The sequence below is a fragment of the Trichoderma virens genome, assembly GCF_000170995.1.
Source record: "Trichoderma virens Gv29-8 chromosome Unknown TRIVIscaffold_91, whole genome shotgun sequence".
Lineage (NCBI taxonomy): Eukaryota > Fungi > Ascomycota > Sordariomycetes > Hypocreales > Hypocreaceae > Trichoderma > Trichoderma virens.
In genome coordinates, this window is record NW_014013658.1 from 105,861 (window position 1) to 129,947 (window position 24,087).

General features: G+C 51.4%; 8 protein-coding genes across 8 annotated transcripts; 4 read left to right on the forward strand and 4 right to left on the reverse strand.

The window, feature by feature from the left end:
• Nucleotides 1–176: 176 nt before the first annotated feature.
• On the reverse strand, nucleotides 177–1,627 carry TRIVIDRAFT_187516 (uncharacterized protein; the record flags this gene model as incomplete). The annotated part of the gene is made up of 2 exons (XM_014094576.1): nucleotides 177–730; nucleotides 795–1,627. The coding sequence occupies 2 exons, from the start codon at nucleotides 1,207–1,209 to the stop codon at nucleotides 288–290; spliced, it is 858 nt and encodes a 285-aa protein (XP_013950051.1).
• A 407-nt stretch (nucleotides 1,628–2,034) lies between these two features.
• TRIVIDRAFT_174550 (uncharacterized protein) lies at nucleotides 2,035–3,235 on the forward strand (the record flags this gene model as incomplete). The annotated part of the gene is made up of 2 exons (XM_014094577.1): nucleotides 2,035–2,174; nucleotides 2,292–3,235. 2 exons carry the CDS (start codon nucleotides 2,130–2,132, stop codon nucleotides 3,009–3,011), a joined length of 765 nt encoding a protein of 254 aa, XP_013950052.1.
• Nucleotides 3,236–4,444: 1,209 nt separating this feature from the next.
• Nucleotides 4,445–9,574, forward strand: TRIVIDRAFT_87662 (uncharacterized protein; the record flags this gene model as incomplete). Its single annotated transcript, XM_014094578.1, has 4 exons — nucleotides 4,445–4,484; nucleotides 4,631–4,779; nucleotides 4,942–9,315; nucleotides 9,377–9,574. 4 exons carry the CDS (start codon nucleotides 4,445–4,447, stop codon nucleotides 9,407–9,409), a joined length of 4,596 nt encoding a protein of 1,531 aa, XP_013950053.1.
• Nucleotides 9,575–10,147: 573 nt separating this feature from the next.
• On the reverse strand, nucleotides 10,148–13,153 carry TRIVIDRAFT_39617 (glycosyltransferase family 2 protein; the record flags this gene model as incomplete). The annotated part of the gene is made up of 2 exons (XM_014094579.1): nucleotides 10,148–11,331; nucleotides 11,425–13,153. The coding sequence occupies 2 exons, from the start codon at nucleotides 13,151–13,153 to the stop codon at nucleotides 10,148–10,150; spliced, it is 2,913 nt and encodes a 970-aa protein (XP_013950054.1).
• Nucleotides 13,154–13,324: 171 nt separating this feature from the next.
• On the reverse strand, nucleotides 13,325–13,876 carry TRIVIDRAFT_40032 (uncharacterized protein; the record flags this gene model as incomplete). Its single annotated transcript, XM_014094580.1, has 1 exon — nucleotides 13,325–13,876. A coding segment is annotated over one exon (552 nt), but the record flags the coding sequence as incomplete, so codon positions are not given.
• A 2,098-nt stretch (nucleotides 13,877–15,974) lies between these two features.
• On the forward strand, nucleotides 15,975–16,943 carry TRIVIDRAFT_40236 (uncharacterized protein; the record flags this gene model as incomplete). The annotated part of the gene is made up of 4 exons (XM_014094581.1): nucleotides 15,975–16,287; nucleotides 16,350–16,443; nucleotides 16,505–16,638; nucleotides 16,702–16,943. The coding sequence occupies 4 exons, from the start codon at nucleotides 15,975–15,977 to the stop codon at nucleotides 16,941–16,943; spliced, it is 783 nt and encodes a 260-aa protein (XP_013950056.1).
• A 462-nt stretch (nucleotides 16,944–17,405) lies between these two features.
• On the forward strand, nucleotides 17,406–18,899 carry TRIVIDRAFT_87660 (uncharacterized protein; the record flags this gene model as incomplete). The annotated part of the gene is made up of 4 exons (XM_014094582.1): nucleotides 17,406–17,628; nucleotides 17,773–18,084; nucleotides 18,202–18,294; nucleotides 18,395–18,899. The coding sequence occupies 4 exons, from the start codon at nucleotides 17,467–17,469 to the stop codon at nucleotides 18,506–18,508; spliced, it is 681 nt and encodes a 226-aa protein (XP_013950057.1).
• Nucleotides 18,900–18,909: 10 nt separating this feature from the next.
• TRIVIDRAFT_87658 (uncharacterized protein) lies at nucleotides 18,910–22,988 on the reverse strand (the record flags this gene model as incomplete). The annotated part of the gene is made up of 8 exons (XM_014094583.1): nucleotides 18,910–19,483; nucleotides 19,570–20,814; nucleotides 20,899–21,358; nucleotides 21,421–22,051; nucleotides 22,162–22,258; nucleotides 22,318–22,435; nucleotides 22,498–22,536; nucleotides 22,598–22,988. The coding sequence occupies 8 exons, from the start codon at nucleotides 22,719–22,721 to the stop codon at nucleotides 19,111–19,113; spliced, it is 3,087 nt and encodes a 1,028-aa protein (XP_013950058.1).
• Between the last annotated feature and the right edge of the window lie 1,099 nt (nucleotides 22,989–24,087).

Genomic DNA, 24,087 nt, shown 5'->3' on the forward strand with positions numbered 1-24,087 from the left:
GCAGTCACGATGCATTTATGCCTAATAATAGGATATCAATTCGAAATTTGGCCAGTGCATGGGACTTGTATAATACCTGCAACGGGGACAACGTGCCCACGATCGTTTATACACATACTAATAATCTTTTACTTGCTGAATTAAGCGCTACAACTTCTTTTTTGGCTCCTGTCATTGTCTCCCGATAGTGGAAGAGAAAGAGATTTTGTGATTTGTTTTTTCTGTCCATGCATGTTTATTCACCCCCTTTTAAATGCTTGATTCCATCTTTTTTTTTATATGTTCCCCTATGCTGCATTCTGTACCTGGACCTCGCCACTCGGTGTACCAAAGTAAGCTGCAACTGGCTTCTGTGCTTGGAATTCCTTGCCCAGACCAACAGCTTGAACTCCATTGAACCCGTGGAACAAGCCAATCTCGACAATGCCAGGAAGCTTGACCAGCTCCTCAGCCAGCCTTCCGATTTCCCAAGCTCCGTTCTTGCCCGTGCCGTCCACCTCTGCCGTCAGATCCTTGGGCAGTAGCAACGGCGGGAAAGGAGCATCGATGATCCACATGCCGTTGTCGGTCACGCACTCGCCGGCTTTGCTAGGTAGCCCAGAGCGGACGACAGGGTTAGGGGAACCCATGGCTTTGAGACGGTTCAAAACATCTGGAGCGGCGAGGGGGAGGACCTCGATAGGAATAGTCTTCCACTTGGTGCACAACCGGGGTGATTGTTTGCGAGAATCTATACAAAGCGTTAGTTGTTCCGGGGTAAGATATGGTACCTAGATAGTAAGATATTGACGCACCCGCAACTGCAATAAACTTTCTAGCCGCTACGGCGACAAGCTTCTCCTGGAACAAGCATGCGCCTCCTCCCTTGATGAGGTTAAGATCCTCATCTACCTCATCTGCACCGTCAAAGGCAACATCTAAGGCAACAGACACGCCGTTGATAACAGGGCGCTCGTCCAAGTTGCAAAGCCTCAATCCAGCTGCTCTAATCAGGCCCTTGGACTGGCTGCCTGTAGGAATGAACGTCATGTTAGCAGAGAAGCTCGGCCCCTTGGCCGCAATAGCTTCCACCACATAGACGACAGTGCTACCGGATCCAATTCCGACGAACTTGTCAGTGGGAGAGAGGTGGTCCTCTACGGCTTGGAAGGCGGCAGCCTTCTTCGCAGACTCGATCAGAGCTGCGACATCGGATGCACTGGCAGCCATTGTTCGAATTGGAGGATATGAGGGTGATGCTGATATACGACCCCGGGTTGAGATGCGGCTGCTGCTGCAGGGTAGGGTTTCTGCGGAGTACAGGAACTGTGTGCTGGTGCGTGCTGAAGGCGCACGTTTAACGGAATACAAGGCTTTGTTCAGATGGGCTGCGGAAGTGAAAGGTGAAGCTGGGATCCGCGTTGCAGGTCTATTAAGAGTCCCGAAGTTGTTGGCTCCGCGAAAAATAGAGCTCCTCATGGGGAACCGCCCGGTGTAATGGGAGGTAGGTAGCTTTAGCTTAGGGTACCGGGTACTACTGTATATACCGCACTTGAGGAGGATTGGATGAGGTACCGGCCAAGCAACGATGCGATTTGGCAAATCTGCACTGGAACAGCAGATTTAGTGGACCGACCGAGACGTGATGTGCGTGTAAGTGCTCATGCCATTGGGTAGAGCAAGTATCTCCCATCAAAGCCTCGACAGGGACATCACGGCCGATGCTACAAAGTACGAAGCTACCGTACCGTCCGTACTTCGGATGTTCGCCCGGTGACGTGATGGTGGATCTGCACCGAGCGTCGAAAAATTGCCCTGCCCAAGAGGCCTCGCTTTGGTTCGCTACGGGCTTCCCGAGCTGAAGCTGGCTCATGTGATATATCATGTGATTGCGCCATCTTGGCCGAGACGTGACTGGCCGGATTACTGCCGTTATGGGGTCCGCGCACAGATCCGGCTAAGCGCGCTTGCGAGGCTCTCCTGGGCGCAATCATCTCCGCCGTCGCCGAAACTTTCGAGATCTCAACGCTTCTCCCGTTATACTCTTTTTTTGGGCGTCTTCACTTTGTTTCTAGTCTGGTCTGGCGATAGACTTGCGTGCTTTCTTTTTATCAGTATAGACGACGGCAACGACGGGAATTCCATCCACCATGTCCAAATTCACGAGACTGTATCTGCGGATACCTCGGCCGAAGGTAGGTCACACGTTGATACTTCTCTGCCTCTCACCCTCTCTTCGATAGGAGATGTGCGATAGGAGATGGGTCAAGCAATAAGGGATGTGAAAGCATGGTGCTGACAGTCGCGATCAGACACTCTTCGGCCTCATTAGCCTCCAGACTGGCACTGAGTTGATTTCCTTGGCACTGGTCTTCAACAAAGTCACGGGCGTTTACGGTCTTCTTGCCATCCTTACCGGATTCCAGCTCTCCCTTTTCCAGCTTACGACCTACGTATACTGCATTGGCGTTCTCGGCCTCCTTATCTACCTGATCCCGCATATCCGAAAGCAGAGCCCGTTCGAATGCCTGGCCCTGGCGTGGCTGTATGTGATTGATGCCATCATCAACGGCGCCTCTACTGTGGCCTTTGGAATGGACTGGTACTTTGCCACTGCTACATCAAACGGATCCAGCCTGCCTGATATGGTTGCTGAGGGCATGGACGGTCTGCGACGCGAAACTGCCGTGCATGGCGATGTCGTGCCCCAGGAGACGGCGGCCAGCATGCTTCTGATCACTGGCTTGACCCTGATCAGAGTCTACTTCAGTCTGGTTGTCATGAACTTTGCACGACAGGTGCTGCAGAAGTATATGCAGCTGATGATTCTTGAAGGACCCGGCGTCGACGATCATGTGGGTCCGTTTGCTGCGGACCTGCCTGACGGTGAAGGACGAAAGGGTCAGCTCGGTCGACTGATGGTGTCTTTTGGACGCAACTACTGGATGGATTATTCCGAGGCGAGAGAGTGGGTTGAAGGTGGTACCAGCCGTAAACCCAGCACAGTGGCAACCCTGGCTGGTGAAGTATAAAGAGAGTCACAGAGTCAGTCACTGAGGTGGAGGGAAGGGGATGAAATGAAATGGATGGGAAGACACGATGTGAACGGAGAGACTGGGGTATGAAATGACGCGATCGGAGCCCCGCGATTCATCATCAAGAAGAAAAATCTCGGCAAGGTTGGGTGTTCACTGTTTTGGGCGGTCACGAGCGTGGCCTTTATTTAATACAATAATTAATAGCACTATTCGGTATGCTTATTTGGGGGCGTTGGGCAGCCACAGAGACGCCGAGGGCCGGGCCATGCCAATCTCTCGGCATTCGGAGGTACTAGCGATTGGCTGCCAGCCGTTACCGGGCACCGGAGCGAATGAGGAGGTGAGTGTGGGCTCGGCTCGTCGGTGCCTTTGGGAGGAAGACGGAAGTCGGAGGGAGCTTTGATGGGTCCTGGTTGGTGCAAGGACAATGCCAGAAGAGCTAATCCAGGGTCCGGCTCAATCTAATAGCGATGGATGAGTGGTGGAAAGGCAGAACAAGCTGTTGGAACTGAGATGATGCGGCAAGATTGCGGCGAGAGCGGCGGTCCATCAGGTGCTGAACTGGGTTTAGTGTTGATGGCGTCAGCGAGCAAGCAACTGTGTGCTTCTGCTTTTGTGAGGATCAAATTTTGTAATGTTTGGCACTATTTACGGGATTGATGGAGTACATGTTGTTTCTGTATATGGGCGCTAAGGCTGATACAAGTTATCGTGCCTTTTTGTCACTACCTAGGTACCATGTCTGTCTTATCCAGAGATACCGCCTAACTAATGTAAGCAATCATGGTGCTTTAGTGCTTAGTACAGTAAAAGCAATCCTCCTCCATCTCCTGGTCTTGTCCACTGCAAAACCCAGCACTCATCCGCCCTCCCCAAGCCTCAACATTCCCACGTCACATCGCAACGAATCTGACGGCAGGGATTTGTCAGAGAGCGATTTCGCCATCGCCGCCGTCCTATGGCTGCCCTATGGCTGCTCTTTGGCGGGTGGCGCCCACGCAAGACTGTGCAGACCTCCAAGCGCTAAGCGATCACGCAATCCTCCAAAACTCGGGCTTCTGCGGGGAATGGAAATTTGGCTGAGGCAGTCAGTGGAGCCTTGAGACATGGTTGTGGCTCAAGGAAAAGAAAAGGTTACGGGAGAACAGCTGCGATTGATAGAGGGAAACGAGGACTGACGGCTACGGTATCGGCTGAGGGTGACATGGCTTGTTGAATTGGTGGACTGGCCGTCTTATAACTCACCATTCCTCTCGCATCGTCCTTGACTAGGCCTCTTTCCTGAGGGCTGTTCGATTTTTTACTTCTCCTTCACTCCCTTTTCTTTCCTCTTCCTCTTTCGCATCTTGCCCTTTCTTCCAATCTTTTAGAGATTCATAGTCTCAAGAGCTTTGGATTGATCCTATAGGCGGACAACGAAAAAGGGCATGGCGACCTCGGTTCACATCCGCACGCCTGAAGAGGCTGGTAAGTTGATGACTGCTATGATTCACGGGGATATCTTCTCTCTCTGCTCCCTTTTCTTTAACTTCACTGTAGACACATCTATCTCATCCATCTATCTCGAAGCTGGGCTGACCTGTTGTTCCTCTGGTGTTTTTTCGTCTGTGTAGCTGCGAGAATCGCCTACCTCTCTAGCGATGTCGTCATTTCCGTCCAGCCTTCATTGGCTGCCGACTCTGAGTTTTCCTCTCACCTGAAGCGGTTTGCTGGCCGCAAGGACCGTGGAATCGTTGCAGCTACCGAAGACACCGTCCCCGAGGTGAGTTTCTGGCTGCTACTGCTTGTTGTTTTTGTCATTTTTGCTCTTTTGCGCACTTACAAATTCAACCCACAACAATGACGACGACCCGATCCTGGTCCGCCGACAGTCCGAAAAAAAGTCAAAAGCAAGAAGAGCTCACTAACCACAACCTGATTCCAGATACAACATATCCGCCATAACAATGACCCGTTGCTGTCTGTCTTTGCTCCTGCCCGGTCAGGCAAGCTCGTCTCTGTCACGACGTCTTCTTCTATCCTCCTCCCTTCCATTTCTCACCTTTACAAGCTTGCCAACTACCCTGTTGTCCTTCATGTGTCCCTTCAGCCCCGCGGCTTTGCCGACTTCTCCGTCATCACCTCTATTAGAAACTCAGGTTGGACGTTCCTGCAGTCTGAGACTCTTCAGGAGGCTCAGGACATGGCTATCACCGCCCATGCCCTGGCTCTGCGCACCGGCAAGGCTGTCATCCACTTCTTCTCCCCAGATACTTCGGCCCGTGATCAGCCTATCAGCCTAGAGGATTTCTCAGTAGTACGAGCTGTCCTTGACATTGACACTGTCAGGAGATTCCAAGCTGGCACTATCAAAGCCTCTGGACTGTACGCTGATGACGGACATGTTGCCGTTTCCTCAGACCACCAGGAGGCCGCGTCTTCCGGCAGCGCCGACAAAGCTTCAAGCCTTCAGCAGCCGACTGTCAGCCTCGCTTCGAAAGCAGTATCCGAGCTGTCTGCCAAGACCAGCCAGGCGAGCAGCTCCAGCACCCCTACTGGGTCCTCATCAGTCGCCACTACTGTAGAGATTGCTGCTCCCCAAGTGACATCCGAAGATGTCTATGTGTGCGCCACTCGCATTTGGGCACAGCTGAACACCGCTCTTGGAAGACAATACAACGCCTTCGAATACACCGGACCGGCCAATGCGGAGAACTGTCTATTCATCTTCGGTTCCGATACCAGCTCCTTTGCTGAAGCCATCGACGGTGCTAAGGCCGATGACATTTTTGCCAAGATTGGTATTCTTACACCTCGCCTGTACCGACCCTGGATTGGCTCCAAGCTCGTGGCCAGCATCCCTAGGACGATTAAGAGGATCGCCGTCCTGGAACAGATTCACCGCAAGACCACCAAATGGGGTCCCTTGTTGATTGATGTGTTGTCATCCGTCAAGAGCGGCCCTGGTGGTGTTGAGACCATTGTTGGCCACCAATTGGGATATATCGCCCCTGAGGCTACCACCCAGGCCCTGCGTGGCATTGTTCAAAACCTCATAGCCGCACAGCCCATCCAGAATCTGGAAGTCGGTGTCAAGGAGGGACCAAGTGAGCCAGTTGCAGCTGGCGTCGAGGCTCCGAAGCTTGAGGTTGCCTATTCCAAAATCCTCGACCAGCTTTTCGGCAGCAGAACCTACATTGCCAACGCTCTGGGATCTCAAAACGCCGGTATTTCCTCCACTGTGTCTGCCAGCCCCGAATTTGGCTTTGGATCTCTATTGGCCCGTAAAGAATTGCGAGCCAAGTTTGTGGCCGAGGTCAAGCAAGCAGCAAGCAGCTCTGGAGCTGCTACTGAGGCGTTGAAGAGCTGGTTGGCACGATGGGCCGTCAATTCTGATGACCAGGCAAAGTCTGATGTGATCTCTGACGACGTCATTGCCAAGTTGGAGCAGGATGGCTCACCAGCAGCCCAGAAGCTTCTCTCAAACCGTAATCTTTTCCGAAAGGAGTCTCTTTGGTTGATGGGCTCTGATGCTTGGGCTTACGATCTCGGCAACTCTGGTGTTCACCACGTCCTCGCGTCTGGTGAGAACGTGAACATGCTGATTATCGACTCAACGCCCTACTCCGAAAAGGCCGTGGCCGATGCCAACCGCAGGAAGAAGGATATCGGCTTGTATGCGATGAACTTTGGCAACGTTTACGTGGCTTCCACCGCAGTCTACAGCTCATACACTCAGGTTCTTCAGGCACTGCTAGAGGCAGACAAGTTCAACGGCCCATCAGTGGTTCTGGCTTACCTGCCCTACTTTGGCGAGACCGACTCCCCTCTCACTGTTCTGCAGGAGACCAAGAAGGCCGTCGATGCTGGCTACTGGCCTCTCTACAGATGGAACCCTGACAACGAGGCCAAGGGCGAGCCTACCTTTTCTCTGGACTCAGAGCTTATCAAGCAAGAGCTGAAGGCTTTCCTGGCTCGAGACAACCAACTGACTCAAATCATGAAGAAGGAGCCTAGCTTCGCTGCCAACCTTGGCCAGGATTTTGGAACCGAGGTCCGAGCTGCACAGAAGAGGAAGGCAAAGGATGCTTACAACCAGCTTCTTGAGGGCCTTCTGGGAGCTCCTCTGACTATCTTGTTTGCTTCTGATAACGGCAACGGCAGCACGCTGGCCAAGCGATTGGCCAACCGGGGTAGAGCTCGTGGCTTGAAGACAGCGGCGATGGCTATGGAAGATTACCCTGTTGAGGATTTACCAAGCGAGGAAAACATCGTCTTCATCACCTCCACCGCTGGACAGGGAGAGTTCCCTCAGGATGGATTGGCTTTCTGGGATGCTGTAAAGGACAACACCGACCTCGACCTGGCTGGCGTCAACTACTCCGTCTTTGGCTTGGGTGACAGCCACTACTGGCCGCGAAAAGAGGATAAGATCTACTACAATAAGCCAGCCAAGGATCTTGACAGGGTTTTGGGCAACCTGGGTGGCAAGAGATTCGTTGATATCGGCCTAGGAGATGACCAAGATCCAGATGCCTTCCAGACCGGCTACCAGGAATGGGAGCCCAAATTGTGGCAGGCGCTCGGTGTGGACAAGGTCGACGGTCTCCCTGATGAGCCGCCGCCAGTTACCAACGAAGACATCAAGCTTGAGTCAAACTTCCTCCGAGGCACCATTGCAGAGGAGCTGAAGGATACGTCCACCGGAGCCATCTCAGCCGCTAACTCTCAACTGACCAAGTTCCATGGCACCTATCTTCAGGACGACCGTGATGTCCGCGACGAGAGAAAGGCCCAGGGCCTGGAGCCCGCCTATGGTTTCATGGTTCGCTGTAGATTACCCGGTGGTGTTGCGACGGCCGCGCAGTGGATCCAGATGGACGATATTAGCAACAAGCTCGGTAACGAGACGATGAAGCTTACTACTCGTCAAACCTTCCAGTTCCACGGTGTTGTCAAGGGAAAGCTACGATCCACCATGCAGGCCATCAACCGTGCGCTCATGACCACAATCGCTGCTTGCGGTGACGTGAACCGTAACGTCATGTGCAGCTCTTTGCCTTCTCAATCCAAGCTTCATGAAGAAGTTCAGTCTTACGCCGCAAAGATCAGCAACCATTTGCTGCCTTCTACGAGTGCGTACCATGAAATCTGGTTGTCTGATGAGAACGACAAGAAGGTCCAAGTTGCTGGTGATGCCGTCCAAGACTTTGAGCCTCTGTACGGCCCTACTTATCTGCCTCGAAAGTTCAAGATCACAATTGCCATCCCTCCTCACAACGACACTGATGTCTATGCTCACGACATTGGTCTGATCGCCATTGTGGACAAGGACGGTGCTGTGGAGGGCTTCAACGTGCTTGCTGGTGGTGGTATGGGTGCTACTCACAACAACAAGAAGACATATCCCCAAACTGGCCGCATGTTTGGCTATGTCCCCAAGGAGGAAATCCACCTCGCCTGCGAGAAGATTATGCTTGTTCAGCGTGACCACGGTGATCGTAAGAACCGAAAGCACGCCCGTCTCAAGTACACCATTGACGATATGGGTGTCGAGGTCTTCAAGGGCAAGGTCGAGGACCTGTGGGGCCAAAAGTTCGAGGCCCCGCGAGCTTTCGAGTTCAAGAGCAACGTCGACACTTTTGGTTGGCAGAGGGATGAGTTCGGCGTGAACCACTTCACATTCTTCATTGAGAACGGCCGTATTGAGGATACCCCTGACTTCCGCATGAAGACTGGTCTTCGAGAAATCGCCAAGGTTCACAAGGGCGAGTTCCGCTTGACCGGTAACCAGCACCTCGTCCTCAGTGGCGTTGCCGACGAGGATGTTCCTGCCATGAAGGAGCTCATGAAGAAGTACAAGCTCGATAACCTCCAGTTCTCTGCTCTCCGCCTCAGCTCATCAGCCTGTGTCGCCTTCCCCACATGCGGTCTTGCAATGGCAGAGTCGGAGCGTTACCTCCCTGTTCTCATCACCAAGCTCGAGGCCTGCCTCGAAGAGAACGGTCTTCGCCAAGATTCCATCGTCATGCGTATGACTGGATGCCCCAACGGCTGTGCTCGTCCTTGGCTTGCTGAAGTTGCCTTTGTTGGCAAGGCTTACGGTGCTTACAACATGTACCTTGGTGGTGGTTACCATGGCCAGCGTCTGAACAAGCTGTACCGTGCTAGCATCAAGGAGGATGAGATCCTGACAATCATGATGGCCCTGCTCAAACGCTATGCGCTCGAGAGACAAGAGGGAGAGAAGTTTGGTGACTTTTGCATTCGTGTCGGTCTTATCAATGAGACTACCGATGGACAAAACTTCCACGACAATGTGAGTTCATTTTTCATCCCTGTTTTCGAATTTTGTGTTACGTGATGCTAACTGGTGGCAGGTTGCGGAAGAAGAGGGCCCGGAAGAGGAGTAGAGAGAATAGCACGCAAAGAAAGAATTGGGTGGGATGAATAAATGAAAAAGATCAAAAAGATCTTTTTGGGTAAATCGCTATGGCGTTGGAATATCAACTGAAGGCATCTCACCGTTGTGTATAAAATAAAGACTGAGCATACATAAATAAAGAAAGTAAGATATCAAAAAACCCAAGAGCCAACATCACAGATATGTACTTGACGGGAAGTGTATGAATGCCTCGTATCTCCATTACACAGCTATGAAATAAACCATAAAAAAGAAAAACCTCATTCGTCATTCTCATTTGCCGCCTTTTTCGCAATTCCCAATTCCCCTACGCACTCAATTTCATCTAAAGCGTACCGTAATGCCGCAGTGCATCACCAATCATCAAGAATATAAGTAGCCATCAAACCTCATTATAGACAAAAGACATACATCATACAGAGTTATCGACATGAACAAACATTCGTGCCTCTCTTCAATAATAAAAAGAGGGCAACAAATCAATCCCAAGACCCTCTCACCCCAGAAAGACAGACCCATCCTATTCCCCCAGTTTGTATACGTCGACCGTAACACTCTCAGAGGTATAAAGAAAGAAGAGTAAGCCAACGAAACAGACAGATAACCTACCTACCTACCGCCTCTCATTTCATAGAGGGGGGAAGTATAACCTCATAACCGTGAACAAGCAAGGAAATCCATACATGTCTAGGGAAAAAAGAGAAGAAAGAAAAAAAGAGAAGCGACATCAAGTTCTAAGGGTATTAGTGATGCTGCTTCCCACGCTGCTCATTGTTTCGCTCAGCTTCTCGCCCACGCCGCCAGCCCAGCTCGGCAACTTGAGCGTCATGCGAATCCTGCCTTCAACAATCAGGTGGATGAGGTTGATGACGGCAAACGTGGTTGATCCGATGGCACGGAAAACTGCCAAAGCCGCCACGCTCCAGAGCAAGAAGCGGAGGTAAAAGTTGTCGCCAATGCCCTTGTCGCTGTACACCTCGGACACGGCCATGGCAAGGATGGCGTTGAGCACCATCCACGAGACAACCATGTAGGTTCGCACGCTCTTGTAGTAATCTTCCTGCAACTGAGACTCGCTCGGGGGCTTCTCGGGAACTCCGACACGGTCACGCAGATTGCGCAGAGCCTCGTCGTATCCGCTATCAATATCAAGCTGCTCGCTGGGCATTTCAAGCTCGACAGTTTCACCCTTGCCGACAGCGCCTCCCAGGTCCGTCTTCATAACATTGTCACCCTTGGTACCCCAAGTGACGTCGTGGGTGTTGCAGAAGGCGTAGACTTGCAGAGTGCAGATATAGCTCGGCAGAAGAAGGAAATATTGACCGGCAGAGGTAAACATGTGCCAAGGATCGAGGTATAAGAACGACATGGCAAAGTACAGACCAATCGTCGAAGTCATAGAGACAATCAGATTCGTAAACACGTTGTTTCCGAGTGTAAACGAGACACCACTGTCCTTGTCCGTGAACTGCCTCACGACAATGTAGAAGATGGCGAAAGTCGTATAAACCATGATGATACTGTAGATAATCATACTGCCGAGATAGAGTCTTCTTGCACCCTGTGGACGGTTTCCAAGCGACAAGATGAATTGGATAGCGATAAGCAAGATACATGTGTATCTCAGGATAATGAATATGATGTTACCAATGCCGTGCCCAAATGGATCGACTCGTTTGTCCGCTAGACCACCAGCAACGAAGTAAAAGGCCAGATAGAAGTTTGCGAGAGAGAAGTACGTGAAGAGCAACTGGACAAACTGATAGACAAACTCAATGTACAAGAGAATTTTGCGAGCAAGAGTATGGTCTGTCTGTAAAATCTGTCGCATTTGGACAAGGGAGTAGACAGCGGCAAAGAAGGCACCATTCAGCCATCGTCTTCGTTGAGAGATGAACTCGGGAACTGAGTCTGCAGAATTTTATGTTAGTTTGGTTTCATTGTGTCACGGTTTGGTGCAGTCGAAGAACCAACAAAGGAGAAGATGATGAAGATGAAACTTACCAGGAACATCCGTTTCTCCATGACAGCCCTTCACATATTTCAACACCCATCTCTCGCCTCTCTTGGCCACGAGCTCCCAACAAAGGATACGATCTTCGGCCAGGTACATGTTGGCTGTAAACACATCCGCATGCTGACCATGAAGCGTTTCACCCTTGAAATACTGGCTCAACGGTCCATGGCCAGTCTCATCGTTTTGCAACGCATGATAACGGTAGGCACTGAGGGCACCAGGCAGCACCGTGATGTAACCAAAAACAGATTCGAGGGGCTTGTCCAAGATATTGGACATCTTGTATTCGAAGTTCTGGGACGCAACCAGAGGGTTCAACAAGTATGATCCGTATTTACCCTTCATGGCCTTGATTTCACCACATGCTCCAGCAACGTTGGAATCAAAGTCAAAGGCCTTCCAGAGATGGTACAACGAAGTGCCTCCGGGACGAGTTCCCACATCGAGCAGAATGCAAATGTTGGGGTTCAGGGCCTTGCCAAATGCATTGAAGAACCAACGGTGCGAGTTGAGTTTGCGCGAGTTCTTCTCCTTGAGACAGAAGATGATTTGGCATGGTACGATGCCCTTCTCAGCACCCTTGAACTTGAGGTCCGAGTCGAGCGAGACTTGTGTTGTGTACTCGTAGACGTGAGCTTGCACAGCTCTGTTGTTGACAAAGTTTTTGGCGATGCCATGCTGGTATACTCCCATGGCAGCCAGGGCGTCGAGTGTGCGTGGGTGGATCTTCTCACGGCCATCTGAGATGATGCAAACAACGACTTTTTGCCAGCCATTTTCACCCCAGGTACGGGATCGCGATCGAGAGCAGAAATGGGAGATGTTCTTCATGACGGCATACATTGTTCTGGTGAAGAGGATCTCGTCTTCGTTGTACATGGTGATGCAAATGAAGAGCTCCGTCTCTCGAGTCGTCCTACCAATACTCTGTCGGAGCTTATACCCCCTGTCGACAAAGTCATCAGGGTCGCACGTCACAGCCGTGTATCTCATGTGAGTGAACTCGACCTCGTCTCGTCGGGGGAGAAAACTGTAGAGAATGGTTGGGATCTTGCACTCCAAGACCAGCTCACCGTTGATGAGCGGGACTTCCTTTTTGGACATTTGCGGAGCGCGGACACCACGCCTCTCTTGCGCTCCATCGGGCGCAGGTCCATAGTGCTCGTACTTGTCGTAGTACTCATGTTCCTCGCTCAATGTCTCCTGGGATCCTGAGTGGTACGAGTCACGTTCATCGGGATAAGGGCGCTCATCCTCGTCATAATGGTCATACCGCTCGTGCTCGTAGTCGTCATAACGGCGAGATTCGCTGAGGTCTGACTCAGGACCAAAGATGTCCTCATCATCTTCGCGATGGTTCAGGGGAATGGAGACGGTCACATCGTCGGTAAACTGTGAGTTCCGCGATGCGTTGCCAAAGCGAGGCGCTGGTGGGAGAGGGCGCCGCGGACTGCCGCCGTATCTTGATGACGGAGTTCCTGGTCTGGGGCTGCCGTTGATGTCCGAGGGTTCGTACGAAGCATGAGACGCGGGAGGGCGAGAGTAATCCGTCAGTCTAGAGGCTGGCGACCACGGCCTATGAGAAGGGTCCCTGGTGTCGTAGGACATGTAAGACGCATCTGGCGGCGGAATCCTAGGAGCATCGTCCAGAATAGACCCCGTCCGAGTGTGTGAGGATGCGACACTGGGAGTATATTGAGGGCGGGGCGATCGCATACTAATGGGCCTATCGTGTGAGCTTTTGATCTTCCATCTAACTGTAGGCCTATTTTTTTTCACAACTGGTTCCGCTACGGGAACATCGACCACGGCCGGCTGGGCAGCTGGTTCTGCTGGTTGTTGATCCGATGCTGATAGGCTCCCTCTTCTTCGCCGGGAGCGTTCACTTGGTCCCTCCGGGATAGTTGGCAGAGCCTCGGCGAGATTTGGGGAGTCATTGAGCACTGAACTCTTTGGACTGTGCAACTTTGCAGTGTTGTTCTTGCGAACCTGTTTGATGTAGAGGGGAGGGGGGACATTAACGTCAAGAAAGGGGAGGGGGTGGTGAACTGAAGGGGAAGGAGGAGGATCATCCGCCGCGGTTGCTGCTTGCATTTCCGGCTCTTGCTTGGTCTCCAAGCTCGATGCGGCTGCTGGACACTCGTCGAAAGCCATGGTGGACGTCTCGGGGTTGGATCCTTGGTGTTTCGATGCGTCCTTGGGTTGCAAAGACGCTGTCGATATGGATATGGACGAGGACGACATATTTAGGAATGCTGGTGTTGCCACTGGCGACGATGGTGTTACGTACGGTCTGTCTCTGTCTCTGTCTCTGTCTACGGACTCCTCCACGGATGTCAACAATCTGACGGCGGCAGCTCCATGGGTGGGCGAGGTGGGCGAATCGAGCTCGTCGTCGTACGGCGGCAAGCTATAGCCGGGAGGCGGACGGCGGTCCATTGTAATGCAGCGGAATGCCGTGTGTTTTAGTTTTAAGCTTTTGGAATGCTGCTAGACGCGGGACAAGCCAGACGGCTTGCACGACCAATCTTCAAGCCAAAGCCGACAAGGAGCGGTGTCGAGACACGACCATGCGCATTGGCTGGATTCCGGTTGAAGCTGCGCCGCGACCTGGTCCGTTGGTGGGAGAAAACAAAAACAACGACACTCGGCGAAGAGGTCGTGAAGAAGTTGGATGCGGTTGAGGAACTGAGCTGAGCCGAGCTGCATAAAGATTAAATGGCGGGAATGGGGACATGCGTCGCTGGGCCTGGTATGCTATGCTCACTGTGGGACCCGTTGCAGCTGTGCAAGGCGAGCCAGAGCCAAACAAATCGCTTGCGTGGCGCGTTGGCCCGGCAACAGGCGATCTGGATGCACCGCGAACACGAGAAACCCGGTCGAGCCGCAGGAACACACGCAATCGCTGTCATTAGCCGCCCCGAGAATAGAAGACGGCGTCAATTGGCCAGGAACCGATCGAGGCTGATGCTTATTCTCTGGGCTTGAGGGCTTGAGGGCGGTGAGTTGCCCCGGCATTGCATCGCATCGTGATATGCAGGTCCGCTCACTCAGCTCGACAGTACAGCTTTCTCTCATCCGCCTGCCTGCCTATCTGATGTATATATGCATGTGCTCGCTCTATATGTATTAGCCCATTCTTCAACAACCCGTAAGTCTCGCTTTTCTTTCTTGTTTCGACTCGTCTTCTCCAGTCGGCAGTCCATAATGGGAGAGAGCCCACAGTGACAGAGCGGTCTGTCTTGCAGCCATTCTCCACAGCCACGTCCGGGGGGGCTTGACTGGTGCATATCCTGCGACATCAAATAGTATTTGTTTGTATGAGCTAGTAACGGGTAAGGTACCAGGTAGTCGTGTTCCGTTGGGATCAGTACTGCCACGTGAAAATATCATTTGAAGCTTAAGGTGTAATAGCTTTCATACTTGCATGTAGAGGCACGGACGGAGTAGTATTAGCCTCTCTGTTGGGTACTCCTCAGCTAGTATCAATAAGAGCGTTTGAATATCGATTCGGCTCTCTAGATGTGGTCACCAGTCTCTACGAATGGGCAGCAAATCCAACATGCCATTGTAAATGATTTCATAGCCCAATAAGGAGAATATGATTATGGAAATTGACCGCATCATCTAATGATACAAAAAGTTGTGTTGTTATATGCTCCCGGTTAGGTATACACGACAATAACAGTAAGCAGACTGGTTATTATCCGCTTGGCCATTGAGAGCTATCAAGCAGAATACATTAAAACAGCAGCGATTGCAACTATAAAGTAACTATCTATAAACATACAATTATCAACACAATGCCTTATCATTGAGTCATCGCCAACGCCGTAGTGCGAGATTCTCTGCCTCACTCTCTTTACCATGTATACATCATGTCCGTCCTGTTCAGCAGCTGTACCTGGATACCTGAATCATCCGCCAATCACCGCCAAATCGCCGCCAAATATCCAGCACCTGCCCCTCTGTCGCGGTACCCGGTACTCCCCAACCACTAAAGCAGCCGCACAGAAGCCCCTCTGACGTACTCCGTACTAAATTGTGCACCTACCCAGCAACCATACCAATCAGGAAAGCTGTAAACACAGCAGAGCCGCCCTGATGCGACACCACCGCCTCCCTCTATCTCTCTATCCGCATCCGTCTGTCTATCAACATATCTTTCCGCACAGCCTGTCAGCACATCGCCAGACTCTCCGACTCGCTGCCTGGCATCGGTTTAGCATTTTACATTCTACCAGCATTTCATCCTCGCGTCATCTGGGCATCCACCCCCGGCCCGCGACTCCAGCTGCCAGCTCCGTTTGATTGCCAGCATTTGCTCCGTACGCTCTCTTCCTCCATTCATCCTTGACATGCCATCCATTGCCCCGCTAACCAGTTGGTATGGAACGCAGGCCAGGTCACCGTATTGTATCTTAGCTTGCCGAACATCGCGACCAAAACCCCGACCCTCGCCTCGCCATGGCCCAGTTCCTGCAGACAGTGTCAGTCAATCCTCACTCGTATGTTCATTTTCGTCGCCGCCGTCAATATGTCCTTCTCCCTGTTTCAATACCTCAGCCCAAGGTCTCGCGCCAAGATAGAGCGACTGGACAACCCCATATTGCCCATCTATGAAGATCCCCCGCTCAAGCCCGTCTTGAATACCGTGTTTGCTGATGGCGAAATATTTCTGAGCAGCAACCAAAAGACTAGGAATCAGTTCCGCCCGCGCGCCGGTAAGGGAGGTGTGAACAGCTACCAGTTAAGGCAGTATGCCGAAGCCACCCTAGGAGGAGGCAGTTTGAGAAAATGTGTCAAGCTGCCAGAGGGTGAGGATGAGAACGAGTGGTTGGCGGTCAACAGTGAGTTTGTAGTCCACAGAATCTTGCCAGGCGAAAACGAAGGTCTAACATGGCATCACCAGTGGTGGATTTCTACAACCAGATCAACCTCCTCTACGGTGCCATCACCGAGTTTTGCTCGCCGCAGTCATGTCCCGAGATGAAAGCCACGGATGAGTAAGAACAAAATCCGCATCTCAAGTGTCACAGTTCTCGAAAGCGAATCTAACGAAATCAGGTTTGAATATCTCTGGCAAGACAGCGAAAATTATAAGCGGCCGACCAAGATGCCCGCACCCGCCTACATTGAACAGCTGATGACATGGGTTCAAGCCAACATCGACAATGAATCCGTCATGCCCAGCAAGATTGGTAAGTGGCCTGTCTCGAGTACCACGCTCGCTGCCCGATATTGACTGCTTACGACATGGATAGGTGTTCCTTTCCCCAAGTCCTTCCCGGCTCTCATTCGTCAAATTTTCAAGCGAATGTACCGTGTGTACGCTCACATCTACTGCCACCACTATCCGGTAATCCGGGAGCTGGGGCTGGAACCCCATCTCAATACCAGCTTCAAGCAGTATGTGCTTTTTATTGATGAGCACAGCTTGGCAAGCGGGCGGGACTACTGGGGTCCTCTCGGAGACCTCGTTGATAGTATGATGAAGAGTGATTGATCGAGAGCTGCTTCACCCTTCATTTCATCTTTTTTTTGTGTTTCTGTTTGGTCAATCTCTGTGCGAAATTGCAGTATTGCTTAATAGGGAGCAAGGCAAGGCGTTAGGATATCGTAGAATTGGGAATTAGCACCAGGATTGATTGTGCTAGGTCTATCGGGCAGAGCCGGGTAAAGGGCACGGGCAAGGGCAATTACTATGCGGCCGGAAGATGTGCGGTTTGGACACTTTGATTTATAAATCATTGAGTAGATTCATACATCATGAAAAGAGAATAATGAGACGAGCTGCATGATAAACATTAAAAGATTTAAATCTTAACCGTGCTTCTACTTATCAACAGAGCCTGGTATTGTGTTCAACAAGGCGACATTATGTAAGCAGAAAAGTTGGTGCCTCACCCGCTCGGCAAGGCATCCACATCCAAAATTGCCGGCCGAAGAGAACCTCAACCTCGAAAAGCGATCTCTACGAAAGCCGGTCTCTCACCACCTTCGACGCCATCCAATCCCCCACGGCCGCCATGCTGTCGCGACAAGTCTTCCGCTCCCTCAGGGCCGCTGCCCCTCAGCGTGCCGCCGCTCTCAGCGTTGCTCCGGTCCGGACCTTTGCTGCTGCTGCCGCCAGCGAGCCCAAGGCTCCCATTGCCGTCTTCGGTCTCGATGGCACCTATGCCACTGCTCTGGTACGCCTCTCCGGGAGAAGACGGTGTTTCTCGATGCTCCGAATGCCAAAGCCGCCAATTGCGTACTTTTCCCGAGCGGCGCGGCGTTGGGCGTCGAGGAATTGGTGCCACCACCACGAGATGCTAATCCTTGCGTCAATTTAGTACACCGCGGCCTCCAAGACTTCCACCCTCGATGCCACCGCCAAAGAACTCGCCAAGCTGGGCGGCATCCTCGAGAAGGACGCCAAGCTCTCCGGAATCCTCGCTGCTCCCACCCTGACCCCCGCCGACAAGTCTGCGATTGTTGCCGAGCTCGTCAAGCAGGCCGGTGCCAGCGGCGCCACCCTCAAGAACTTCCTCGAGACCCTCGCCGAGAACAACCGTCTGGGCCTCCTGAAGGGTGTTACTGAGAAGTTTGGCCAGATCATCTCTGCTGCTCGTGGCGAGGTTGAGATGACCGTTACCAGCGCTCAGGTGCGTCTACTTTGGAATTGAATTCCTTGAATCAAACATCGACATGGCAGCCACACGGCAATGCCGGCAGGCCACTCTCTTGAAGCTTGAATTTGGTCCTAATATGAATCTATATAGGCTCTTGACTCCAAGACTCTGTCTCGCCTGGAGACTGCCGTTGCCAAGTCCTCCTACGTCGGCCAAGGCCAGAAGCTCAAGGTCACCAACACTGTACGTTTAAATCCTTGTTCCCACTCCATATATCTGTTGAGAGAGCATCGGCTCCCATCTTTCAATACCGAGAACATCAGCTCACACACCAATGTTATAGGTCAACCCCGAGATTGTTGGTGGACTCATTGTCGAGGTCGGCGACCGAACCATCGACCTCAGCGTCTCCGCCCGCATCAGCAAGATGAACAAGCTCCTGACTGACAACCTGTAATTATTATGTAAAAAAATATCAAAACAAGAATCCCCTTTGTTGAACCTTTCTTATCCAACTAAAGGGCTGAGTTTTATAAACACCAAAAAAAGGCTCAAATTTTATCAACAAAGCTCCACCAAACATGTATAGAGTTTTTTTGAGCTTGGGACGAGAGTGATGCCAGGAGGTATTTTTTGGGTGGTTTATATGCGTCCATATTTCATCTGGGAGGAGGAGCGCAATAGTTGCCAAACGGGGGGAGATGCTGTTGATTGGTGGCAACGGCATGTGCAAATAGAAAGCAGTTTTTTTCTAGAAAATGGAGAAATGGCTTTTCTGTATACTGGCTGATGTGGTGGCGTTATGTGAAGTGACCTATTTCTGTGAGCAGAAAATGTCTAGAATTCACACTCTTGACTCGTCTTTCAACTGCTGATATAATTTCAAGTAACATAACTAATAGAGGCGCTGCCAAGGCATAACTCAATTGCATCCATCAAAAATCGTATGCCAACGGACCTTCTTGCCTTAAACTGTAGTTCTAAATACAATATAGATTAAGTCACACCTATTTTTTTTTTAAACCCCCTCCACGTACTCGTGCGACCAAAGTAGGGCGACTACCGAGCCCGAGTCTCATACTCATCCCCTTCGGCGCTGTCATCGCCGTTTTCTTGCTTGTACCTTGAGAGCTGGTCAGAAATGTACCGATGCATGTGGTTGTCCGCTTCCTCCTTCTCCTTGGCCCTTTCAGGGTCATCATGATGAACCGAGTTGGCCTCAGATCGCGCATCGTCGTCAACTCCGTTCACGGATGAGTCAAAGTCGCTTCTAGCAGCGATGGAGCGAGCTGTGGATGAACGCCTGACGTGGCGCCTGGCACCGCCAGGGTGAGGAACGCCCTGGTCCACTTGTCTCTGGAATATATCGTCAAAGTAGTGCGCCATGGTGGCGGATGGTGTTCGGGGAGTCTGCGGCAGACGACAGGTGACACTTTGTTTGATTCAGGTTAGCTTTCCATCAACAAAATTTCAAGAAGAAGGGGAAAAAAGGGAAGACGAGAAAGCTTCTAAACTTACCCTGTGTCATGGATCAGTCGAGCAATCAGACCAGTCCATCCGGTCTGGTGACTGGCACCGAGACCTCTTCCAGTATCGCCATCGAAGAACTCATAGAACCAGAGGTAGTCCTTCCAGTGCTCGTCATAGTCAAGACGATCATCTCCAGCGTTGATACTGCGCCTGCCATAGTCATCTCGGGCAAAGAGATGCTGCAATCGGTGCTGGATCTCTTCCGAGACCTTGCCCAGATGCATTTTGATGCCGCTCCCAGTGGGGCATTCAACCTTGAAATCAGGCCCGTAGAAGAGGTAAAATCGCTGGAGCGATTCAATCAACAAAAAGTTGACGCAGAGCCAAATTGGTCCTCTCCAGTTGCTGTTACCGCCAAAAAGCCCGGTGTCGGAGTCTCCTGGAACATAGCCAACTGTGAACTCTTGGTCCTTTACTTCCATGGAGAAGGGGTTCTCTTTGTGATACTTGGACAGCGAGCGGATACCATGGTCGCTGAAAAATTCGTCCTCATCCAACATCCTTTTCAAAATCTTCTCCAAGCGCTCTTTGCTGACGATTGACAAGAGGATACGGTCGCCTTTTCCTCTCTTCCTGATGCTAGCCATATTCCTCTCTGCCAAGTCGCAACGGTTCTGAATAAACCAGTCGACTCTCTTCTTAAATGAGGGCAACTTGTTAATAAGCTCAGGTTCAAGAGTTGCGGTGGCATAAAGAGGGATGAGGCCGACCAATGACCTCACGGGTAGTTGTTGAAGCCAGGGGCCACCCCAGGAAATCGCATCATAATAGAAGCCATCCTCTTCATTCCAAAGAGACTGTTCATCTTTCTGCCCGGTACGGAAGGTCATGGCATCGCTGATGAAGATGAAGTGCTCGAAGAACTTGGATGCAATGTCTTCATAGATTCGGCGATGCTTGGCAAGCTCAAGAGCAATGTTGAGCATGGATAAACAATAAAACGCCATCCATCCAGTGCTGTCAGCCTGTTCAAGCACACCGCCAGTGGGCAGCGGCTCAGAACGGTTGAACAGACCGATATTATCGAGTCCCAAGAAACCGCCTTCAAAGATGTTCTTGCCATCGGCGTCTTTTCGATTTACCCACCAGGTGAAGTTGAGCAGGAGCTTTTGGAAAACCCGCTCAAGGAAATCAAGATCCTGACGTCCGTACAACTTTCTTTCAATCTTGAAGGTTCTGAAAGTAGCCCAGGCATGGACTGGAGGATTGACATCACCAAAGTTCCATTCATATCTGTTGGCAGTGGTCAGCATCAGGGGTTATTGACATGATTGATTGCCCATATTTCAGAGACGAGAGCTGGGAGGGGTTGTTTACGCTGGCAATTGTCCGTTGGGATGGCAGTACCACTCCCTCGTGAACAAATCAAGCTGCTTCTTTGCAAAGTCGGGGTCAATCATTGCCAAGGGGATACAGTGGAAGGCACTGTCCCAGGCAGCAAAGAATGGATACTCCCAAGAGTCAGGCATAGATAAGATATCGTCACAATGCATATGCTTCCACTGTGAGTTTCGGACTCCCATCCGATCCGTAGGTGGAGGAAGGGTACCGGGATCTCCCTTTGCCCATTGGTCCCAGACAAAGTAGTAATGTTGCTTTGTCCACATCATCCCCGAAAAGGCTTGCCTCTGGATGTTGCGCAAGTCATCAGTTAGTGGAAGGGGGCTGATTCTGTAATAGAACTCATCGGCCTCCTCTCTGCGTTTTTCAATGATGTCATCAAATTCTTCTTCATCAAGGTACGACTCGTCTCGTTTTGTGAATCGGAAGCGGACAACTGTGATTGTTTGTCAGTCCTAAACAAATGAAATACACACTCTCTGCGAGGGGGTCACATACCGGCGCATTCACCAGGGTTGACACCGCCATCTTCGTTGAAATTGTACCAAGCAGCGCATTTGGTGCCTGTTTGAGCAGGGTTAATTGCTTCCTTTTCCCCACCAACAATGTGCCTATGGAAGGCATCTTTGACGTAGGGCTGCTCATTCTTCTGTTCATAGAGGAGCTCAGTGTTGGTGTCGTTTTCAGTAAACATCAGCTGAGGCAGGACATCCGTTCCTGAAGTACCAACTCCAGGAGAGGGAGAGAGAAGAAAGTATCGCTCTCCAAGCTTCCAGTGCTTTGTTTTGGCCGAATCTTCGGTATGGGCCACAATCGATGGCTTCTTGTCCTCAGGCTCTCTGCCCCAGGTCCAGGTGTTTCGGAACCATACATGGGGTATGATGTGGAGAGGGGCAGGGTCAGGGCCTCTGTTCCAGGCGGTGACACGGAAGAGGAGCTCATCTGGATCATCAGCCTCCTTGGCCGTTTCAATGAAGATGTCCCAGTATCTATCGTCGTCAAACACTCCAGTGTCAAGAAGCTGGTATTCTTTGTCGTTTCTAGTTCTTCGAGCATTTTCCTTGATGAGATCGGCATACGGAAACGGCTTCTGGGGATATTTGTAAAGGAACTTCATATAAGAGTGCTGGCATTATGTTAGTGTCGGCATCAGATGGGGGGATCGGCGGTGAGTCGAGACATACAGTCTAGTCAGATAAGTCAGCACGATTCATCATCACGGAGAAAGTTGTTGCTTACAGGAGTGTTATCAACATGGAAATGGGCTTCTTTGACACTCTCGCCGTGATTTCCTTGAGGGTTGGAAAGCCCAAAGAGACGCTCCTTCAAAAAGGGACTGGTTCATACATCAGGACCACGTTCTGCATTGAAAGTCTAAGAATCGGAATGGCATACTCTTCCTCGTTCCAGAAGGCAAAGGCAATGTTTTGATATCCATGCGTATCAGAGACACCGGCAATACCGTCTTCACCCCATCTGAATGCTCGAGATCGTGCGTGATCGTGCGTGAAGTCTAAGTAAGGGGAAGATTAGACCTGGTTCCAAAGGTAACGAGTACATAAAGGGACAACGTACAGCTCCAGGCGTCTCCATCGGCGCTGTAGTCCTCTCGTACTGTTACAAACGTTAGTAATGTAATCTCGTTGTTTGGCTTCCATAGTAGAGCCGAGGCTACCTGTCGCCCATTGCCGCTCGGCAACATAGGGCCCCCATTTCTTCCAGTACTTGGTTCGCTCTCTGTCCTCTTTCAATCGCCGCTCTTCCTCGGTGAGGTACTCGTGGCCATCGTGAACAACCATTGTGCCGGTGGAGTGAAAGAGGCGGACTGTCTGGCAAGCTTAGCTAGAAGCCGCGGTGATCCGGATCGTGATGCTGGATATCCCAGACAAGAGCGGAGGACGTGATGCAGGAGAGGAGAAACACGGAGGGATTGCGTGATGGGAAGAGAGAAAGAGAAGAGGAGTTGAGCTGGAGCTGGAGCTTGTATAAAGCGTCCTGCTCAATGGCAACCGGACAAGCAATAGCCTATCAGCAATGAGCTACTTTCTCCTACCTGGAGAGCTTGGTTTTACGAGGCGCAAGTCCAACGTGGGGCAGGCGGGAGGATGGAGGGGCAGAAGAACACAGACCAGGACAGATTATAGTGGTTGCACCACCTATCGGGCGTCTCGCGGGCGGTTCACGCTGCAGCTGTTGGTGCCTAATGGCCGTGGATGATGACGATATGTTCCATTTTTACCACTAGGTTACTAAGGGAACTTGGTGGCATGCAGTATAAAGCATGGAGTGCCCTGCAACCAAGCTGTGTGCAGTACCAGCCGTGTAACTGACTGTGCCTTGATTTCATCTATTTCATCTATTCTCAGCGATAAAAACCATGCCACATGGCCGATAAACCATGGACAGTTTTGACACCCAACAAGCTCATGTCTCGCTGTCAACATGACGTCGTCCGCAAGCCCTTCCGAACGGATACAGCGCTGGGGCCAATGGCGGAGCTTGTGACAGGTGATAGCAAGCTCTCTCGCAGCATCTCTGCATAAATATTCTTGCCCAACAGTCTGCTTTGCATATGGGCCCTAGCCGAAGCCCATTGGCGTCCATATGAGCACAAAAGTCGCCGTGAGGAGAAGCAAGTTTGAATTGGCCCGCGATGAATGAGTGACGTCAGGACTTTTACGGGTACTGGTTCTAGATTGGGGCCGAGTCAGCGAGCAATTTGGACCCGAATCCTACCTGGCCTACCTTGCCTACCTACAGACAGGGCGGATATGGACCTTGGAACTGATTATTGATAGCCTGTGGCCAAGGCACTAACAATACCGGACCAGCTAAGAATCAGCACGACGGAGCACTAAAAATTTAATCAAAATAGCGGCACTTAATAGGGCCAGGCGCCGTTGTTCTCTTGGAATGATTGGAATGTGGCGGGAATATACAATAAGGTAACACACACGGGCAGCCATGGATCAAATGTGGTATGGAGGTAAAGCTCCTACTGGCGAGATCAGGGTCAGGCACCGCCGTCAGCCACTGAGGCTGGAGGCCAGGGGTTCTCGTTACTGCTACTCGTACGAGTATATGGTAGGGCTCTTGTCGGGTACCGTTACTGTTACTGCTGGCCTCGATAGGCGGGGGGTGGTGAAAAATCATACTGGACAGGTC